General features: G+C 52.9%; 1 protein-coding gene across 1 annotated transcript in view; it reads left to right on the plus strand.

Annotated features, from left to right (window-relative positions):
- LOC132567472 (phospholipid-transporting ATPase ABCA1-like) overlaps window positions 1-19,757 on the plus strand; it is a 146,893-nt gene that overhangs the window by 28,580 nt on the left and 98,556 nt on the right. Inside the window, exons 9-14 of the mRNA XM_060233147.1 lie at window positions 4,736-4,875; window positions 6,588-6,704; window positions 9,786-9,965; window positions 11,114-11,328; window positions 13,812-13,994; window positions 16,315-16,537. Of these exons, the coding sequence (XP_060089130.1) occupies window positions 4,736-4,875; window positions 6,588-6,704; window positions 9,786-9,965; window positions 11,114-11,328; window positions 13,812-13,994; window positions 16,315-16,537 (1,058 nt within the window). The remainder of the gene's footprint in view (window positions 1-4,735; window positions 4,876-6,587; window positions 6,705-9,785; window positions 9,966-11,113; window positions 11,329-13,811; window positions 13,995-16,314; window positions 16,538-19,757) is intronic.

A 19,757-nucleotide genomic window follows, 5' to 3' on the forward strand; every position in this document is an offset into this window, starting at 1 on the left:
ACTCGAAGATCATCAGTTACAGGTAGGAAACCTGTTTTTATACTCTGAGAGGAATCGAGACAGTAATTCTAAGTCTGGAGGGTTGGTCTATTTACCGGAGCGGGTGGTGACCCCCCCCGCGATGGTTGAGGGGGAAATTAATGAGTCCACCACCTCCTCCCTGAGACTGTCGTGTTGGGGCATGCGGGAAAGGGCGTCCGCTAGAAAGTTTTTTGAACCTGGGATGTGTTTCAGCACAAAATCAAACTTAGCAAAGAAGCCTGCCCACCGGATCTGTTTTGCAGTCATTTTGCGACGCCCAGTGAGGGCTTCGAGGTTTTTGTGATCGGTCCAGATTTCGAAGGGGACTCTCGCTCCCTCAAGCCAGGAGCGCCAGGTTTTTAGGGCAAACATGACTGCAAACGCCTCTTTGTCCCAGACAGACCAATTTCTCTGTTCATTGGAAAATTTCCTTGAAATATAGGCACACGGTCGGAGCACCCCATTTTCTCCCCTTTGCATTAATATGGCTCCTACAGCGGCGTCGGAGGCGTCGCATTGGACCACGAAGGGCTTTAGTTCGTCAGGATGAGCCAGCACGGGTTCGGAGGTGAAGAGGCGTTTTAGCTCAGTGAAAGCTTTTTGACAGTCAGGCGTCCACGTTAGGCGTGCGCCTGGCTTTTTAGCCTCGTCACCTTTCCCTTTGGTTTTGAGGAGTTCTGTGAGAGGGAGCATGACTGTAGCGAACCCCTTTATGAAGTCGCGGTAAAAGTTAGCGAACCCGATAAAACTTTGTAACTGTTTGCGGGTTCGAGGGGGCTCCCAGTCTAGCACCGCTTGGACCTTTGCGGGGTCCATGGACAACCCTTCTCCTGACACCCGGAAACCCAAGTAGTCCAGCTCGGTCTTGTGGAATTCACATTTCGACAATTTGGCATACAGTTTGTGTTTACACAGGGTGCTTAACACTTTTCTGACCAGAGGCACATGAAACTTTAGATCTTGTGAATAGATAATGATGTCATCAAGGTACACCACCACCCCCTTAAACAGGAAGTCCCGTAGCACTTCATTGATAAAGTTCATGAAAACACCCGGGGCCCCCTGTAGCCCAAAAGGCATAACTAGGTACTCAAACTGTCCCAGTGGGGTGTTGAAGGCTGTCTTCCACTCGTCCCCCTCCTTGATGCGGACGCGGAAGTACGCGTCTCGGAGGTCGAGCTTGGTAAATACTTTTCCCTTTGCTACGGTGTTTAGCAAGTCTTTTATCAACGGGATCGGGTAGGCGTTGGACATGGAAATCCCGTTTATCGCACGAAAATCTGTGCAAAGCCTAAGAGACCCGTCCTTTTTCTTTCGGAATAGGACGGGGGCGGCATGGGGGGCTGTGGCTGGTCGAATAAAGCCGCGCTTTAGATTCTTGTCCAAAAACTTTCGGAGTTCAGCTTTCTCCGCCCAACCCATGGAGTACAGTTTCGCTTTGGGAAGCTGCTGCCCTGGGATTAGCTCAATGGCACAGTCCGTAGGGCGGTGGGGCGGTAGCTCGTCCGCTTCTTTCTCGCTAAACGCCAGTCTTAGATCCCGGTACTCCTTGGGGATGGAGGCGACTTCCTCGAGTGTGAGGCACGCCCGCATATTTTGGGGGGGAGCGTGCGGCCCCCATTCGGGGCGCCAGTGGTGATGCTCGCACCTCCAATCCGGGAATCGGACGATCTGTTCCTCCCACCTTATATCTGGTTGGTGGCGGGCGAGCCAAGCCGAACCCACCACAACATCGAAGGAGCAAGAGGGGGCAATTACGAAAGTCTCAATTCCCCAATGCTCCGCGGTCCCTACCGGGACCGCCTGAGTTTCCAAAGTACATGGCTCCCCCCTCATGGGACCCCCGTCCATCTGCTGGAACTGCATCGGTTGTGGCAGGGGCGAGGTGGCTAATCCCAACGCCTCAACTAGGCGGGGGGTGATCAAGTCCCTGTTACACCCTGAGTCGATTAGCGCTCGGGCGTGCATGAATCTCTTTAGGTTCGGGTTAAGGAGGGTGACGGCCATAAAAAGTAAACCCCCAGTTGCTCTCACCGTGAGGAGTGCCGGCTGTTGTTGGACCTGCTTTGCGGCACCCATTAAAGCAGGTCGCTGTCGTTTCCCGCCGACTCGGTGTCGTCCGACTCCTCGGTCGACTCCTCTACTGTCGCCAAGTTGGTGGTAAAATCCTCGTCAGTCGCCAAGGAAGTGGCGACGGAGCCCCGACTGGGCTCCTTCGAGCGGCTGCTCTTTTTCTTTTTCGGGCCCGGGGTGGTTGGCCTCGCCGTGGGTGGTGTGGAACCCGCTTTCCCGGGGCAGTTAGCAGCAAGATGATTTGGGTCTCCGCATTGGAAGCACTTGCGGGCAGGAGACGGGGTGGAGGTCGCCGGAGTCTTCCTCCCTTCGGACTTAGTCGGGGTGTGTTTGGCTCCCTTCCTCGCCAGTTGCTGTCGTCTCATCCCCACATGTTGGAGGTTGGTCTCCACTTCTCCGGCCAGTTGGATCCACCCGACCAACGTGTCGGGCCTTCTTGACTGTAGCAGCGGTCGAGGATGCTCGGATTCAAACCATTGATGAACGCGGTATATTCCATGACCTCGTTCCATCCCCTCGCTGCCGCACAGTACCCCAGGAACTCGGTGGCATACTCGCGGGTGGAGCGGTTGCCCTGCTCGATGCGCTGAAGGGCGGCGACCGCCTTCTCCTCCCGTAGAGGATCGCCATACTGGCGGAGCATCGCGTGCAGGAACCCCGCCACGGTAGCTAGCTCGGGCTTTCTCCCCATGAAAAGCCCCACGTACCACTTGCGGGCCGCACCTCTCAGTCGGGACGCGATGTGGTACACTCGACTGGCCTCGGTCGGGTAATCTGCACCCCAGTGGGTGAAGAACGTGTCGCACTGAATGGTAAAGTATTCCACGTCCTCCGGATTCCCATCGAAAGTAATCTTCAACTCCCTTCCCCGACCCTCGGCCCCCCCCCGGGGCTCGCGGCACCCCAGGCGGCGGCACCGGGCCCGGTAGAGCCGGCGGGATCGGGGCGGGTGGCGCCGGGGCCCCCGGGGCGGGCGGCGCCAGCGGCGCCGGGGCGGCCGGGGCCGGCGGAGCCGGCGGTGCTGGGGCGGCCGGAGCCGGCGGCGCCGGGGCGGCCGGAGCCGGTGGGGCCGGGGCAGCCGGAGCCTGCGGGGCTGGGGCTGGCGGGCCCACGGGCGGCTGCCCCAGTGGCAGCCCTCCAATCGGCATTCCCAGGACCGCAGTTTGCAAAGTGCGGAGCTGGTCGTAGATCGCGCCCAGGTTCTGCTGCAACTCCTCGGCCATCGTCACGCGGGATCGATGCACGTCGTCGTGGATCTCCCGCACCCAGTCGAATAAGTCGTTGCGGAGGGTCCGGATTTGATCGTCTCCCCCTCTGGGTTCCGTGCCCTCCGCCTGGTCTTCGTCGCCGTCTCCGGCTCCCCCTTCGCCCAACATGCTCCGGTACCGTTGCTCCGCGGCGTCGATTGCTGCCGTGGACTTCCGCGGGCTCCAGGTTCGCGGGGCCGGGAAAGCGGCGTCGACCGAGAAAGGCGCTGGGACCTTAATTTTGCGTCGGACCCCCGTCACGTTTGGGTCGAGCGGCGGGTCCTCCGATGGGGTGGTGGGCTCTCCGTCGTCTGGCACTTTTGCCGCCATCGGGCCAAGCCTCCAGTACAGATAAGCCACGAACAATGGGATCACTGTTATAATGTCAGAACTTAAGAACTTCAAACGGATCCCATACTTGGTTACAAAGTTAGGATTTTATTGAAGAGAACTAAGCACTGGAAAAGGCAAGATAACAGTGATGGCGAGAGCCAGCACCAACTCAATTTTATACACGTAAAGCAAACATCTCACAAAGCCACAATTCACATTGTATAGGCACATCTGTCTTCTCACCATCACTATCAGTAGAGAGGATGCCTCCCTACTCTGAAGGCCATGCTATTCGGCTTCAAAGGGTCCCAGTGTGAGAATGTGCAGAGACATAACATAACTCACTCTACAGCCCCAAATATTTTGGATACCAGTGGGGCAAGGTTAATTACTATTCAGGCACTCTGGGTTAAGCAAAGGTTACAACATGGAGTCAGTTTGGTTCAGTAACAATACAGCTCTAAGCCACAGTAAAACTACCATACAGCATTGGTCACATTATAGGGGACCAGCATCAAAGATACAAGTTCTGACACTAACTTATGTAGTAGCTCCCTACTTTAATGCCAGTAGCTCACAAAGTAGAATTTTGTCTCACAAGACTCCACAGCTTAGAGGGAACAATACACCTCACCTCTGTGTGCTGAAGCATTTTTTTTAAAATGACTAAATTCTTCTGTAATATGACAGTGGCCATGGGTCCAACCCATGGGCACTGTAACATCTACTTTGGCCCTAATGGATGGTAGAATAATATTTCTAGGGGTTGGAGATGGGTACACACCAGTACAACCAGAATAAATTATGCAAATCAAGCACTCTGCATAATTTATAGAGGCTGCAGAATTTGGATTCCTTTGTGTGGAATTTTAATTTCTTTGAACTAATAATGTGAAATACTTTTATTCCTGACTCAAGTGTACGAACGTTGACGTTTTTGGTTTTTAGAAATGAGTGGGTCCTGTTATTTCCCCCTGCAAAAAGTGTGTGTGTGTGGGGGGGAGGAATATTTGGGTGGGGCAAACTGAATCCTCCTTTTTCTTCGTTATTGTCCCCTTCAGGCCCCTACTGCAAAGATTTGATCCGGAGCTTGGAATCCAACCCGTTCTCCCGCATTTTATGGCAGGGCATCAAACCCTTGTTTGTCGGCAAAATTTTGTACACCCCTCCTACGCCTGCCACGCAGAAGGTCATGGCTGAGGTGAGACAGAGGAGGCCTTTTGGGAATCTACCGATGAAATGGGCCTATATCCAGGTGCTCATAGACCTTTTTTTGCAATATGGGAATGTCAATATTGGACCTCCTTTACAACATGAAGTATGCAAAATTTATAATATGAAGTATTAAAATACATGAATGGATGATTAAATTGGACCTTTATTATAACATGAACTCTGCAAAATTTTAAATGTGGAGCATAAATTTATATGAAGGTTTTTAAATGGTTATAATAAATTTTTTTATTCGCTACAGTAGTTGTTTAACTTCCATTGTTTGACGCAGAAGGTCATGGCTGAGGTGAAACAGAGAAGTCCCTTTGGGAGGTGGTGGCCATCTTCTGGAAGCGTGTGTGTGGGAACCTTTTTGGCGGGAGTCGGGGTGGAAGATAAGCCTCTAGGGTAGCAGCAGAAAAGAGCAAGAGTCCTGGAGCACCTTAAAGACTAACAAAATTCGTGGCAAGAAGGAGCTTTTGTGAGTTACTGGAAGTGAACAGCAGCCCCGTAGTCAGAAAAATTTGGGTGGAGGAGTCCAGGAGATAAAAAATTTGTTGGGGGGGGGGGGGCACAGGGCTTGGCTGCTTTTTCCCTCCAGCAGCCAGCCCTCACAGACTCAGCTCTCTGTCTCCCAAAAAAAGAAAAAAAAAAGAGAGGGAGAATTCCCATTGTGTGGTTGACACTTTAATAAATAAAAAATGGGGTGAGGGAGTGGAGCGCGGGGGTTATTTTACAGTGTGTCTTCTCTCCTGTGGAGTGTTCATTTCTGATCAGGCCCCAGGCTCTCTCTCTCTCTCTTGCTGTTCCTCTCTTGCAGTTGCGCTCTCTCTCTCTCTCTTTCTGTCACTCTCTCTTGCTGCTGCCCTTTCACAGTTTCTCTCTCCCTCTGCCGCTCTTTCGCTCTCCCCCTTGCTGTTGCTCTCTCTCTCTGCCACTCTCACTGCTGTTCTCTTGCTGTTTCTCTCTCTCTGTTTCTCTCTCTCGCTCCCTCCCTTTTCCTCAGGTCCAACGGAGGGGCCCTACAGAGGGATGGGGCGGGGTTAAATAGTGCGGCCTGCCCCCCCCCCCCGGTGGCTACATGAGTGACTCACGAAAGCTCGTACCCTGACACATATTTTGTTAGTCAATAAGGTGCTCCTCAGCTTTTTTCCTCCTACTGCTACAGTCAGAGTAACACAGCTACCCATCTGCAGAAGTGAGCAGTGACTCATGAAAGTTTGTACCCTGGCACAAATTTTTTTGGTCTTGAAGGTGCTGCTGGACTTCTTACTCTTTTCTGCTGCTGTGTACAGACTAACACAGCCACCCAGTCTTGATCTAAGGCCACTTAAGATCCTGCCTCTCTCCCCCATTCCATTCCCCCATGATATGGCGTACTTCTTTCACCGTGGTGGCTTCCATTGGGGCTCTCAAGTACACAGAAGATGCAGACCTATCAGGGGGGTCTCCTGTGTAGTTGAGCTTCCAGGTCCAGAGGCATTCAGAGGTAGACTGCCTCTGGAGCTGGAAGCTCAACTACACATGAGACCTCCCTGATAGGTCAGTCAGCTCCTGGAAGCAAAGCACTGTGTGGGGGGGAAAGGCAGTGTCGGGTCTTGGCCTTCGTGCCCCGCTTTCTGCCGTTACCTGGTCAGCCTCTGCGGGTCTTTGGCCTGACCCAGATTCGTGCTTACGGCCACTGCACCTCGCCACCTCCAGGTGAACCGGACTTTCCAGAACCTGGCCGTTTTACGTGAAGTGCGAGGAGCCTGGCAGGACCTGGGGCCGCAGATCTACACCTTCATGAACGCCAGCCCTGAAGTGTCCGTGATTCAGGTCTGTCTGTTTTTCTTACGCTCAGCCTTCCTTAGGCCTCCGTGTGTGTGTGGCGGGGGGGGGGGGGAGAATTAGGGTGTGATTTAGAGGGGCTCATGTTTCCAAAATTGCATTTCCACCAGGGCCGGCTCGACCACTAGGCAAACTAGGCAGTTGCCAAGGGCGCCAGGAGGGGGGGCGCTGACTTGGGCTCTCCCTCCCTCCCGGCGCCCAAGACAAACGCCTAAATTTGCATCTCGGCCCCGCTGCCACCCCCCCTTCCACTGCGCCATGCTCTGCCCCCGCACATGATCAGAGGAGCGCGCCGCGACGAGGATTGGCTCTACCGGCTTCGAAGGAGCCAACATCTGAGCATTCTTTGAAGAGAGAGCTGGAGGATGCTTTGCTCTCCCCTCACTTCCAGTTCCGGAAAGGAGGGGGGAGAAGCTTCCTCCACTGCGCTCTTCCAAGAACGTGCAGATGCCAGCTGCCTCGAAGCCGGTAGGGCCGATCCTCGTTGTGGCACACTCCTCTGACCGATGGGGGGGGGGTCGAGACGGAGCATGGTGCTGCAGAGGGAGGGCGGTGGGGAGAGGTGGGCAGGGAGCCATTCCCAGCAATGCCCCCTCTAAGCCGTGGAGTCTTGTGAGCAAAAATTCTACTTTGTGAGCTACTGCCATTAAAGTGGTGAGCGACTGCATCGATTAGTTTGCTCTGGGGCTGTTTTTCCTGAGCTGAGACAAAAATGTGCGAGCCAGAGGCTAAAAACCTGTGAGCTGGCTCACACGAACTCAGCTTAGAGGGAACCCTGATTTCTACCTTCTGTCGGTGCTGATCATGGAGCAGGGGTCCCCAACGTGGCGTCTGTGACATTTGCTGACATCTCTCCTGGCAGCCACCAAGTGCTTTTAGAAAGTAAGCGGGAACAGGTGGGGCTGCCGGCCATGGGAGATTTGATTGGCTGTGCAGATTTTTAAAAACGTTGCATTGGCAGCAGCTGCCCCCATAACCTTTGGGGTGGGACTGAAGGTAAGCTGAGGCAGCCATTTTGTGGCTAGCTCCGCCTCCCACAGCAGCCATTTTGTGGCAGCCATTTCACAGCCATGCCGATCAACCTGTGTCAGAATCCCAGAGGTGCCCACAGGCTCAAAAAAGTTGGGGACCCTTTTCTTAAGAGCAAGGATTGCAGAGTGGGTGCACAGTGTTGAGCATTCTGGCAGCTGCCCCCTTTCCCCTTCTCGTGATGGAACAGATCACCATTTACCAAGTGGTAAGGTATGCCCCGTGGTGCAGAATGGTAAAGCTGCAGTCCTGCAGTCTAAGCTCTCCGCTCACGACCTGAGTTCGATCCCAGCAGAAGCTGGGTTCAGGTTGACTCAGCCTTAATAATAATAATAATAAATTTATTTTTGTATCCCGCCCTCCCCCGCCAAAGGCGGGCTCAGGGCGGCTCACAGACATGGCATTCCATGATTCAAATAAAACAATGTAAACAACAATTTTAAGTAAAATCAATTCCTTCCATCTTTCCGAGATCGGTCAAAGGAGTCCCCAGCTTGCTGGGGGGAAAGTGTAGATGACGGGGAAGGCAAAGGCAAACCACCCCGTAAAAAGTCTGCCATGAAAACGTTGTGGTGCCTGGAGTCACCCCAGAGTCAGAAACGACTGGTGCTTGCACAGGGGACGACCTTTACCTTTAAGGTATCCTTGACAACAGTTGGTGAATGGGCCTTTGGAATGATGCTGCCAAGTGGTCAGGACAGGAGTATTTGTCCGACTTGTTCAAACAGAAACCCACAACTATCCTTCTGAATTTTCCAGGCAGCTTGTATGTAGGGAGAGATGGAGGTCCGAGCCCCTTGTGATCTGACATTCTGTGGTCAGGGGATGATGTGACATGAAAACTGGGGGCTGCTGAGGTTCAGCCTGGTGCAGAGTAGATTTTTTTAAAAAACAGAAACCAAGAACTCCTTAACGTTTTTTAGCTACATGAGTCCCAATGTCGAGAAGGGCTGTTGAGCAAACCTCAACTAGCTTTATGCCCCTGGATCTGGAAAGCAAAAAGGACAGATAGTTTGGTTGGGTTTTAAAGAGCTGTTTTACAAGCTTGCAGACACCTTGGTCTTGAAGACACAGCAGATGTCCGTCCGTGCAATCCAGTGCCCCTCTTTCTCCTCAGTGGGGACTAGAACAGCCAAGCCCCCGGCGTTGGAGGTTCCCAAACTGCCGGCCCGCACTGGGCCAGCCCGGGGAACTTCGTTGCGATGATATCACCCACGAGTGATGTCATCGCACCGGTGATGTTGTGCGCTGGCCGCTCTAGGCATTTCTGGGAAAACTCTATGGTTTCCCCGGACGCTCTGGCATTTTGGGAGGGAAAATTGCTAGAGCATCCGGGAAAACCATAGAGTTTTCCTGGAAATGCCTAGAGCAGCTGGCGTGTGATGTCGCCAGTGCGATGACGTCACTCACAGGTGACGTCATTGTGCCACACGCACAAAAATCCTAGTGGGGACCCAAAGCAGCTTACGTTGTTCTACTTTTCCCCATTTTATTCTCACAACAACCTTGTGAGGTAGGTTAGGCTGAGAATGTATGACTGGCCCAAGGTCACCCAGCAAGATTCCATGGCACATGTGGGGATTCAAACCTGGGTTTCCTAGTGTAACACTCCTCTACCACTACACCATGCAGTTGTTTTCTCCACCCAAAGGCTCCTGGAGGTGGCTTGTTAGGCCGTCCGAAACAGATACAGAAGCTGATGGAAATACCAGTAAATCAAAGTAGCTGGCAGCCAGCAGCAATATAAATTCCTCAGCATGCAAAATTTATTCAGCAATGACAAAAGATACACGCATACAAGGGGCAACATTTATTTAATTTTTTTTTAAAACACCTCCAGTTTAAAAAAAATGCTAAAAGATTAAACAGTGTTCATGATAGTTTTAAACAGTGCTAAAAAGAAAGAGTCTAAAAAGTCTGGATGAGTTTAAAACTTCTTAAGCTGACACCTGAAACAAGAAGCTTAGTGCTGGCTTACCGAGCATCCCAGAGTTGAAAGTTCAACCTAGAAATCTGAAGCACCTCTGCTCATTTCCACAGAACCTTTTGGAAAGCCCTGGGGTGACCCAATACCTGGAGCAGCGCCTCAGCGGAACATTCTGGAATGTGTCAACCTTGAGGGACTTTCTGTCAGCGGACTCAGGAGGCCAGACCTACACTTGGCGTAATGCCTATGCTGAAGTGGATGAGATCATTGGCACCTTGTCCCGGTTTATTGAGGTGTGTTTGGGGTCATGAGTTATGTCTTTCTGCCCCCCTCCCCACTATCCTCCTTCACAGGATATTTCTTGATGGCTGAGGTGAGACAGAGAAGTCCCTTTTGGAGCTGACGGCCATCTTCTGGAAGTGTGAGAGGTGATACGATCACCATCTTCAAGTACTTGAAGGGCTGTCTCATAGAGTGTGGTGCGGAATTGTTTTCTGTGGCCCCAGAAGGTAGGACCAGAACCAACAGGTTGAAATTAAATCAAAAGAGTTTCCAGCTCAACATTAGGAAGAACTTCCTGACCATTAGAGCTGTCCCTCAGTGGAACAGGCTTCCTCAGGAGCTGGTGGGCTCTCCTTCCTTGGAAGTTTTTAAACAGAGGCTAGAAGAGCCCCGTGGCGCAGAGTGGTAAAGCTGCAGTACTGCAGTCCTAAGCTCTGCTCACGACCTGAGTTCAGTCCCAGCGAAAGCTGGTTCAGGTAGCCGGCTCCAGGTTGACTCAGCCTTCCATCTTTCCGAGGTCGGTAAAAGGAGCACCCAGCTTGCTGAGGGGGGAAGTGTAAATGACTGGGGAAGGCAATGGCAAACCACCCCGTAAAAAGTCTGCCATGAACACGTTGTGAAAGCGATGTCACTCCAGAGTCGAAAAAGACTGGTGCTTGCACAGGGGACGACCTTTTCTTTTTTTAAGATGGCCATCTGACAGCAATGCGGATCCTGTGAGTTTAGGGGGAGGTGTTTGTGAGTTTCCTGCATTGTGCAGGGGGTTGGACTAGAGGCCCCTGGAGGTCCCTTCCAACTCTAGTATTCTATGCTTTAAGTGGGCTCTCCTTCCTTGGAGGTTTTTAAACAGAGGCTATATGGCCATCTGACAGCAATGCGTATCCTGTGAGTTTAGGGGGAGGTGTTTGTGAGTTTCCTGCATTGTGCAGGGGGTTGGACTAGATGACTCTGGAGGTCCCTTCCAACTCTAGAATTCTAAGTGTGTGTGTGTGTGTGGGAACCTTTTGGTGGGAGTCGGGGTGGAGGATAAGCCTCTAGGGTAGCAGCAGGAAAGAGCAAGAGTCCAGGAGCAAGCTGTAGTGTCAGGGGAACGGGATCATGGCCAGCAGGCGTGTATTCCTTGCAAAAACTGAGGGTGATGGCAGCCCCTTGCCCCTAGTGTGTCTCGCTGGACAAGATCGAGGCGGTGTCGACTGAAGAGCGTCTCATCTCCCGAGCCATGCGGCTGCTGGAGGACCGCCAGTTCTGGGCCGGAGTTGTGTTCCTACCGCCAGAGAACCAAAGCGAGCTTGGTCCAGACTTGCCAGCCCGTGTCCGTCTCAAGATCCGCATGGACATCGACGACGTCACCCGCACCAACAAGATCAAGGACAGGTGTGGCCAGATTTGGGGAAAACTGAGAAGTGGAGACATCAACTCCGCTCTGACACAAAAGAGAGAAAGATGCCATTTCTTGAGCCAGTAACTGGCTTAATTCTGTTCCGTATGACCGAGGGAGTCTCCTAGAAAGCGCTGAGGCGATGGCTGGTGAGGTCTCGGTACGCTGAGAAGGAGCCCAACGGCAGGCTGGGAAATGAAAAAGAGCCCTGGAGTCAGCTGAGCACTCTCTGCAGTGCCGGAGGGGCCGCTTGGCTCATGCAGCCAATGGCAGTGAAGATGATCCAAGTGGTGGGGGGCGGGGCAGCTCTGCTGCTTGAGCCTGAGGTTGGAGTATTCAGGTAGGAGTCCAGGAGCCAGAACTAACAACGAGAGCCAGCTCTCTCAGCCCCACCCACTTCACAGGGTGTCTGTTGTAGGGGAGGAAAGGAAAGGAGATTGCAGGCCACTCTGAGACTCTGTCCTTGAAAGGGCAGCTCCTGTTAGAGCTCTCTCAGCCCCACCCGCCTCACAGGGTGTCTGTTGTAGGGCAGGAAGGGAAAGGAGATTGTAGGCCGCTCTGAGACTCTGTCCTTGAAAGGGCAGCTTCTGGGAGAGCTCTCTCAGCCCCATCCGCCTCACAGTGTGTCTGCTGTGGGGAAGGAAGGGAAAGGAGATTGTAGGCCGCTCTGAGCCTCTGTCCTTGAAAGGATAGCTTCTGGGAGAGCTCTCTCAACCCCACCCACCTCACGGGGTGTCTGTTGTGGGGAAGGAAGGGAAAGGAGATTGTAGGCCGCTCTGAGACTCTGTCCTTGGAAGGGTAGCTGCTGTGAGAGCTCTTTCAGCCCCACCTGCCTCACAGGGTGTCTGTTGTGGGGGAGGAAGGGAAAGGAGATTGTAAGCTGCTCTGAGTCTCTGATTCAGAGAGAAGGGCGGGGTATAAATTTTCAGTCGTCATCGTCTTCTACCAGAGCTTAGACGTTCTTGCAAAGGCTGAGGGGGGAACTGAGGCCTTAAATACTCCTGGAGGGAGATAGAGATGCAAGCCCCGCCCCTCCAAAAGCAGGCTATTAGTTGTTAAAGGCATGGCATCTACTTACGACAGTTAGCATCCCAGCAAGTTTGGGGCGGTTCAGGGCTTTGTGAGGCCTGAGGGGTCAGTTGGAGACAGACCTCAGATTTTGCAGGCAGCTCTGGGGTGGAGGTCGGGTTGTCAGGTGCCCTCCGTTGCCTGCCCTCACTCCTGTGAGAAGAGGGAGGAAAATGGGGAGAGGACAACCGCATTTCTAGCAATGCTTCAGGAACTAACCCAGTCTCTATGGTGCCTATCATAGAGTTTGGACTGACTCCCAAGAGCACTGTGACATCACTTCCAGCTCTTTACCTGGAAGTGACATTCAAGTGTCAGCGATGCTTTCCCTCCTCCCAAGCAGCTCACGGGGGTGGGGGGTGGGCCTGGCATTCCTCAATGGAGTCCGAAGGTAGGGCTGTGTCCCAGGGCGAGAGGGCAGGCTCATATACTTGGGGCTCATCAGAGGGGGTTCCTGGGAGTACCTCAGCCTCCCCCTCCTGTGGTGGCGTCAGGTGCTCTGCCCCCTCCTCCCCTGAATCTTTGGTCTCTGCCTGGCGACGAGAAGTCAGTTCTCTGGTCCGTGACGCCCAGTGGTCGCCCTTTGCCTCTGCAGCGTATTCCTGTCACTCAGCTTGTTCCCACTGCCTTCCAAGGCAGAGACCAATGGGGAACTTCCCTGTGAATTTAAAGCGCTGATCTGCTCCAGAAGCGTGGCTGGACTGGGAGCCGCCAAGCGTACCGCAATCTGAGTCGTTTCTTGTTTAATTCCTTAAGCTGGGGGTGTCGAACTCATTTGTTATGAGGACAGGATATGCCATAAATGAGATATTGTTGGGCCGAGCCATGTTGGGCCAGGCCATGTGGGTACCCATTTAAGATTAGGTAGCAGAGATATACATTTATAAGGAACACAGACAAACACAAATATATATATTTTAAAAAAACTTAAAACATGCTTGAAGCGTTAGCACTCATTGGTCTTAAAGGTGCTTTCTTTGTACCTCTCCCACGGAATCCAGGGAACTGGGCAAAGGAAGCTCTTTCCTTCCTTCCCCAAGGAATGGGAGGGAGGAGCCTCAGCCAATAGAAGGAAAAGAGACTTGGCTCAGTAGCTCTGCTGTGTGATTGAGAGAGCCTGGCAAAGCAAGCTATTCCTCCCCAAGGGAGGAGCCTCAGCCAGTGGAGAAAATAGAGGCTTTGCTCTGTAGCTCCTGTGCAATTGAGCAAGCCTGGCAAAGCAAGCTGTGATGCAGAAGGAAGCAAGAGAGAGGGAGAAGGAAGCAGATGACAAGCTAGTTGCTCGGTGGCCTGATAGAGCCCTCTGGGGGCCTGATTTGGCCCCTGAACTGCATGTTTGACACCCCTCTCTTAAGTGCAGAGCGTCGTTGCCCCGAAACTCACTCTTCTTTCCTGCTTGTGCCCCATTCAGGTTTTGGGACCCAGGACCCGCTGCTGATCCCTTTGAAGACTTGCGTTATGTCTGGGGCGGCTTCGTCTATGTGCAGGACCTCGTGGAACAGGCGGTGGTGCGGGTTCTCTCTGGGATGCCGTCGCTGCGTCGCACGGGCATCTATGTGCAGCAGATGCCCTACCCCTGCTTTGTGGATGATGTGTGAGTTATGGCAGGTTTCTGGTCCTTACATGCTTTGGAAAAATCTTACACTGAGCCCATGCAGGAGGCTCCATCCTTTGGGCACTTGGGTGTGTAGGGAGCTTCTTCGCTGCCCAGCCTGCCCCTTGTTGCTTCCTGGCTCTGGCCTCCCCGGCTCCTCTCCTGAGACACTTGTCATTCTCTGGCCAGTTTCTGCATCTCTTGTCTGACTGCAGATTTATACCCCGCCCTTCTCCCTGAATCAGAGACACAGAGCGGCTTATAATCCCCTTTATCTTCTTCCCCCACAACAGACACCCTGTGAGGTGGGAGGGGCTGAGAGAGCTCTCCCAGAAGCTGCCCTTTCAAGGACAACTCCTGTGATAGCTATGGCTAGCCCAAGGCCATTCCTGAGACACTTGTCATTCTCTGGCCAGTTTCTGCATCTTTTGTCTTGGAAGGTATCCTGTTACAGGAAGGGCCTGCAAAGAATCGGCGAAGGGGAGGGGAGACACAATTTGGAAATCAAGCCCTGCCTTCCAACATCTTCCCTTCTGGACATTTTTAAGCTTTCTGGTGTTGTGCATGATTTGAGAGAAGAGCAAGATTTGAGTCCAGTAGGACTGTAAAGAACCAGGTTCCCCAGAACAAAATTCAAACCCAGTGGCACCTTTAAGTCCAACAAAGTTTTATTCAAGGTATAACATGCTGTGTGCACACCCACTTCTTCAGATATGGTACGTGAAGGTGTGCCTGAATGCAAGTTTATACCGTGAGTAAAATGTTCTTGGTTACGGAGGTGCCACTGGACTCCCACTTTGTTCTGTTGCTTCGGACCAACATGGCTGCCCAGCTGAATGTCTCTTCAAGATTGCCCAGGTGTAATCTTTCAAGGGCTAAACTTCCCTTGGGACTCCGGAAAGACTCTGGGGATCTTGTCGGTGCTTCAGATGCTGCTGGACTCCAGTCTTGCTCTTCTGCTGCAGGCCCAAACTGAACAGGCGAGGGACCCCCTCCCTTGCGGGTCAGAGTCCCCCACGGTGCAGCTGTCATTGTCTGCACAGGGGCCAGGCCGGTAGAGGGATTTCCCTTCGTGCGGACTCAACACTGGCAAGGTTAGTGGCCGGCCAGAGTCCTGGGAGAGGACGCCCACGAGCCCTGACACTAAGAGCGGCTGGGCTGCTGAGGGATCTCATGACCCGGGTGTGTGGGGGACTTACCAGGGATGGCTTGTTCCATCTTCGGCGTCGGAAGAGAAATCACGCCTGAGGCTGGCATCAAGGGTCAATATTGATATGCAACCTGGAAAGGTTTGCCCTGATACTGTGGTGTTACCACCTGCCCTTTCTTTGTGGGAAGTGGTGGGAAAGGATCCCTGAATGAGACTGAATAGGGGAGCTGGAGAGCAGCTGGAGTTGTGGGACCACTGATCGGCAGCAGTGGGGGAATGATGATATGCTGCTCGGCTTGGTGTGGTGGTGAAGTGCGCAGACTCTTATCTGGGAGAACTGGGTTGGATTCCCCACTCCTCCACTTGCAGCTGCTGAAATGGCGTTGAGTCAAGCATAGCTTTTGCAAGAGTTGTCCTTGAAAGGGCAGCTGCTGTGAGAGCCCTCTCAGCCCCCCCCACCTCAGAGGGTGTCTGTTGTGGGGGAGGAAGGAAAAGGAGATCGTAGTCTGCTCTGAGTCTGTCTTTGAAAGGGCAGCTTCTGGGAGAGCTCTCTCAGCCCCACCCACCTCACAGGGTGTCTGTTGTGGGGGAGGAAGGGAAAGGAGATTGTAGGTCACTCTGAGACTCTGTCCTTGAAAGGGCAGCTTCTGGGAGAGCTTTCTCAGCTCCACCCACATCACAGGGTGTCTATTGTGGGGAAGGAAGGGAAAGGAGATTGTAGGTCACTCTGAGACTCTGTCCTTGAAAGGGCAGCTTCTGGGAGAGCTCTCTCAGCCCCACCTGCCTCACAGGGGATCTGTTGTGGGGGAGGAAGAGAAAGGAGATTGTAGGCTGCTCTGAGACTCTGTCCTTGAAAGGGCGGCTTCTGGGAGAGCTCTCTCAGCCCCACCTGTCTCACAGGGTGTCTGTTGTGGGGGAGGAAGGGAAAGGAGATTGTAGGCCGCTCTGAGACTCCGTCCCTGAATGGGCAGCTTCTGGGAGAGCCCTCTCAGCCCCACCTACCTCACAGGGTGTCTGTTGTGGTGGGGGGAAGGTAAAGTAGGTTGTGACTGCTCTGAGATTCAGAGTATGGAGTGGGATATATATCCAAAATCTAATATCTCCCTACTTTGGAAGTTCAATGAATCTGTGTGGATTTTGGTCATCTCTCTCTCCCTCCCCCTGCTCCAGCTTCCTGCGTGTCTTAAACCGCTCCCTGCCCCTCTTCATGACGCTGGCTTGGATCTACTCCGTAGCCATGATCATCAAAGGCGTGGTGCACGAGAAGGAAGCTCGCCTGAAAGAGACCATGAAGATCATGGGGCTGAAGAGCGCCACCCTCTGGCTCAGCTGGTTCCTCAGCAGCTTCATCCCTTTCCTCATCAGCGCCTTGCTGCTCGTCCTGATCCTCAAGGTGGGTCATCTGGGACTCGTATAAGAGAACAGGTTGCTAGTCTGGTCTCTCAGTTGGGCAGATCCCTCTTAGGTCACCATTCAGAAGTACACAAGCCACGTCGTTGCACTGCCAGCAATGCTGGCCTAAGTGTAGTTTCCCTGCAGGCCTGTGAGGACACTGCCCCCTCACTTCCAGGCAAGGCCGCCTGATTTCCAGGGGGCAGGTTGTGTTTTCCCTTTTTTTTGCCATGGCTGGGCCACCAAAGTGTCATCAGCGGGAGCTGGAGAGCTGAGCAGGGCCCAGGGCACTGCAGCAGGCAATCAGCAGGCGGAGAGGAGGGAGGTGGAGGAGAGGGAAGCAGAGGAAGCCGCATGGAATGGGCTGGGGGGGGTGGGCAGGTGGAGCTGTTGGCTGCAAAGTGCTGGGGTTGGGGAGAGGGAGGTAGAAGGAACCTCCCCCCCCCCCCCCGCTTGCACGCCAGGTGCAGTCCCTTGCCAGTTTGGTGTCGTGGTTAAGTGTGTGGACTCTTATCTGGGAGAACCGGGTTTGATTCCCCACTCCTCCACTTGCACCTGCTGGAATGGCCTTGGGTCAGCCATAGCTCTGGCAGAGGTTGTCCTTGAAAGGGCAGCTGCTGTGAGAGCCCTCTCCAGCCCCACCCACCTCACAGGGTGTCTGTTGTGGAGGAGGAAGGTAAAGGAGATTTTGAGCTGTTCTGAGACTCTTCGGAGTGGAGGGCGGGATATAAATCCAATATCTTCATCTACCTCACAGGATGTCTGTTGTGTGGGGAGAAGATAAAGGAGATTGTGAGCCGCTCTGAGACTCTTCGGAGTGGAGGGCGGGATATAAATCCAATATCTTCATCTACCTCACAGGGTGTCTGTTGTGGGGAAGGAAGGTAAAGGAGATTGTGAGCCGCTCTGAGACTCTTCGGAGTGGAGGGCGGGATATAAATCCAGTATCTTCATCTACCTCACAGGGTGTCTGTTGTTGGGAAGGATGGTAAAGGAGATTGTCAGCTGCTCTGAGACTCTTCGGAGTGGAGGCGGGACATAAATCCAATATCTTCATCTACCTCACAGGGTGTCTGTTGTGGGGGAGGAAGGGAAAGGAGATTGTGAGCCGCTCTGAGACTCTTCGGAGTGGAGAGCTCTGTTCTTGGGAGACAGGACTTCTGTAATTTTTCTTTTGCCAGTCTTTTATCAGCATGGCAGCCTCTCTGGAGCTTGTCTAGAGTGCTGCTCCGGTTCTGGGTCCATTCTAGGAGCTCATTTCTCCATAGATCCTGATAACCTTTCATTTGCACTTTTTGTCCTTCCACTAAAAAATAAATAAATCTTGATGTATGATTTTTTTTAAAAAAACTACCGAGTGTTTTATTTCTCAGTGGCACTTGGGCAGTGTGAATTTTCACCCTGCTGAAATCACTTTGACTGCCTCCCTCAGACATATTGGACTCAGTTCCCGCACTTTGCATTAATTGGGTTATAGTTGACGCTGATGCTTTTGAAATAATGCCTTCTAAATAGAAGAGAGCAGTGTGCATGTAGAAGTATCCCCAAGTGGGTGGCCCCCTTCACTTCCTGGCAGCACACAGAGCAGAGCACAAACGATATCAACTGCGGACTCGGAAGCTTGGCAGATATTTTCCCTTTGAGGTCATTTATGATCCATCAATGTGAAAAGTGGGTCGCAATGTATTCTGTTTAATTTTCTTTAGCAAAAACCCCTTCCTATTGTCATAGTAACTCCCTTAAAGAATCCCTGAGTCACCTTGAAAGCCTCATCTTATAATGGCCAAAGACATCTCCTCCTCTTGCAGCTCTCTCAGCCCCATTCACCTCACAGGGTGTCTGCTGTAGGGGAGGAAGGGAAAGGAGATTGTGAGCCACTCTGAGACTCTGTCCTTGAAAGGGCAGCTTCTGGGAGAGCTCTCTCAGCCCCACCCACTTTACAGGGTGTTTGTTGTGGGAGAGGAAGGGAAAGGAGATTGTATGCGGCTCTGAGCCTCTGTCCTTGAAAGGGCAGCTTCTGGGAGAGCTCTCTCAGCCCCACCCACCCCACAGGGTGTTTGTTGTGGGGGAGGAGATATAGGAGATTATAAGCTGTTTTGAGTTTCTGAGAGTTTCCTAAGAGAGAGCCAGTTTGGTGTGGTGGTTAAGTGCGTGGACTCTTATCTGGGAGAACTGGGTTTGATTCCCCACTCCTCCACTTGCAGCTGCTGGAATGGCCTTGGGTCAGCCATAGCTATCACAAGAGTTGTCCTTGAAAGGGCAGCTTCTGTGAAAGTTCTCTCAGCCCCACCTACCTCACAGTGTGTTTCTTGTGGGGGGGGGAAGATAAAAGGAGTTTGTGAGCCACTCTGAGATTCAGAGTGGAGGGTGAGATACAAATCTAATTTCTTCTTCTTCATTCTAGTAGGAGCAAAAATGGGGGTGGGGTGGGGTGGGGTTGGATCAACATCATGTGACACCACTGGAATATAACAAGAGCTCTGCTGAATCATTCCAGTGACGGTGCATCTAGTCCAGCATTCTGTCTCACACAGCAGCCAACAGTTCTTCTGGAGGGCCAACAATAGGACACAGAGGCCGAGGCCTTCCCCTGAGAAGAACATCAGAAGACCCCTGCTGGATCAGCCCAGGAGGGTTCATCTAGTTCAGCCTCCTGTCTCACACAGTGGCCAGCCAGTTCCTCTGGAGGGCCAACAACAGGGCAGAGAGGCCAAGGCCTTCCCCTGAGAAGAACATCAGAAGAGCCCTGCTGGATCAGATCAACGAGGGTCCGTCTAGTCCAGCATCCTGCCTCACACAGTGGCCAGCCAGTTCCTCTGGAGGGCCAACAACAGGGCAGAGAGGCTAAGACCTTCATAAGAACATCAGAAGAGCCCTGCTGGATCAGATCAACGAGGGTCCATCTAGTCCAGCATCCTGCCTCACACAGTGGCCAGCCAGTGGCCAGTGGCCACTGCCTCTGGAGGGCCAGTAACAGGCCATAGAGGCTGAGGCCTTCATAAGAGCCCTGCTAGATCAGTCCAGTGAGGGTCCGTCTAGTCCAGCATCCTGTCTCACACAGTGGTCCCAACTAATTGCTATGGACAGCTAACAACAAGGCATAGAGGCCAAGGCCTTCTCCCGATGTTGCCTCCTGCTCCGGGATTCAGAGCATTGGTGCCTCTGAATTTGGAGGTTCCCTTCAGGCACCACGGTTACTAGCCATCCACAGGCTTATCCTC

This window comes from Heteronotia binoei, chromosome 2 (assembly GCF_032191835.1).
Source record: "Heteronotia binoei isolate CCM8104 ecotype False Entrance Well chromosome 2, APGP_CSIRO_Hbin_v1, whole genome shotgun sequence".
Taxonomy (NCBI): domain Eukaryota; kingdom Metazoa; phylum Chordata; class Lepidosauria; order Squamata; family Gekkonidae; genus Heteronotia; species Heteronotia binoei.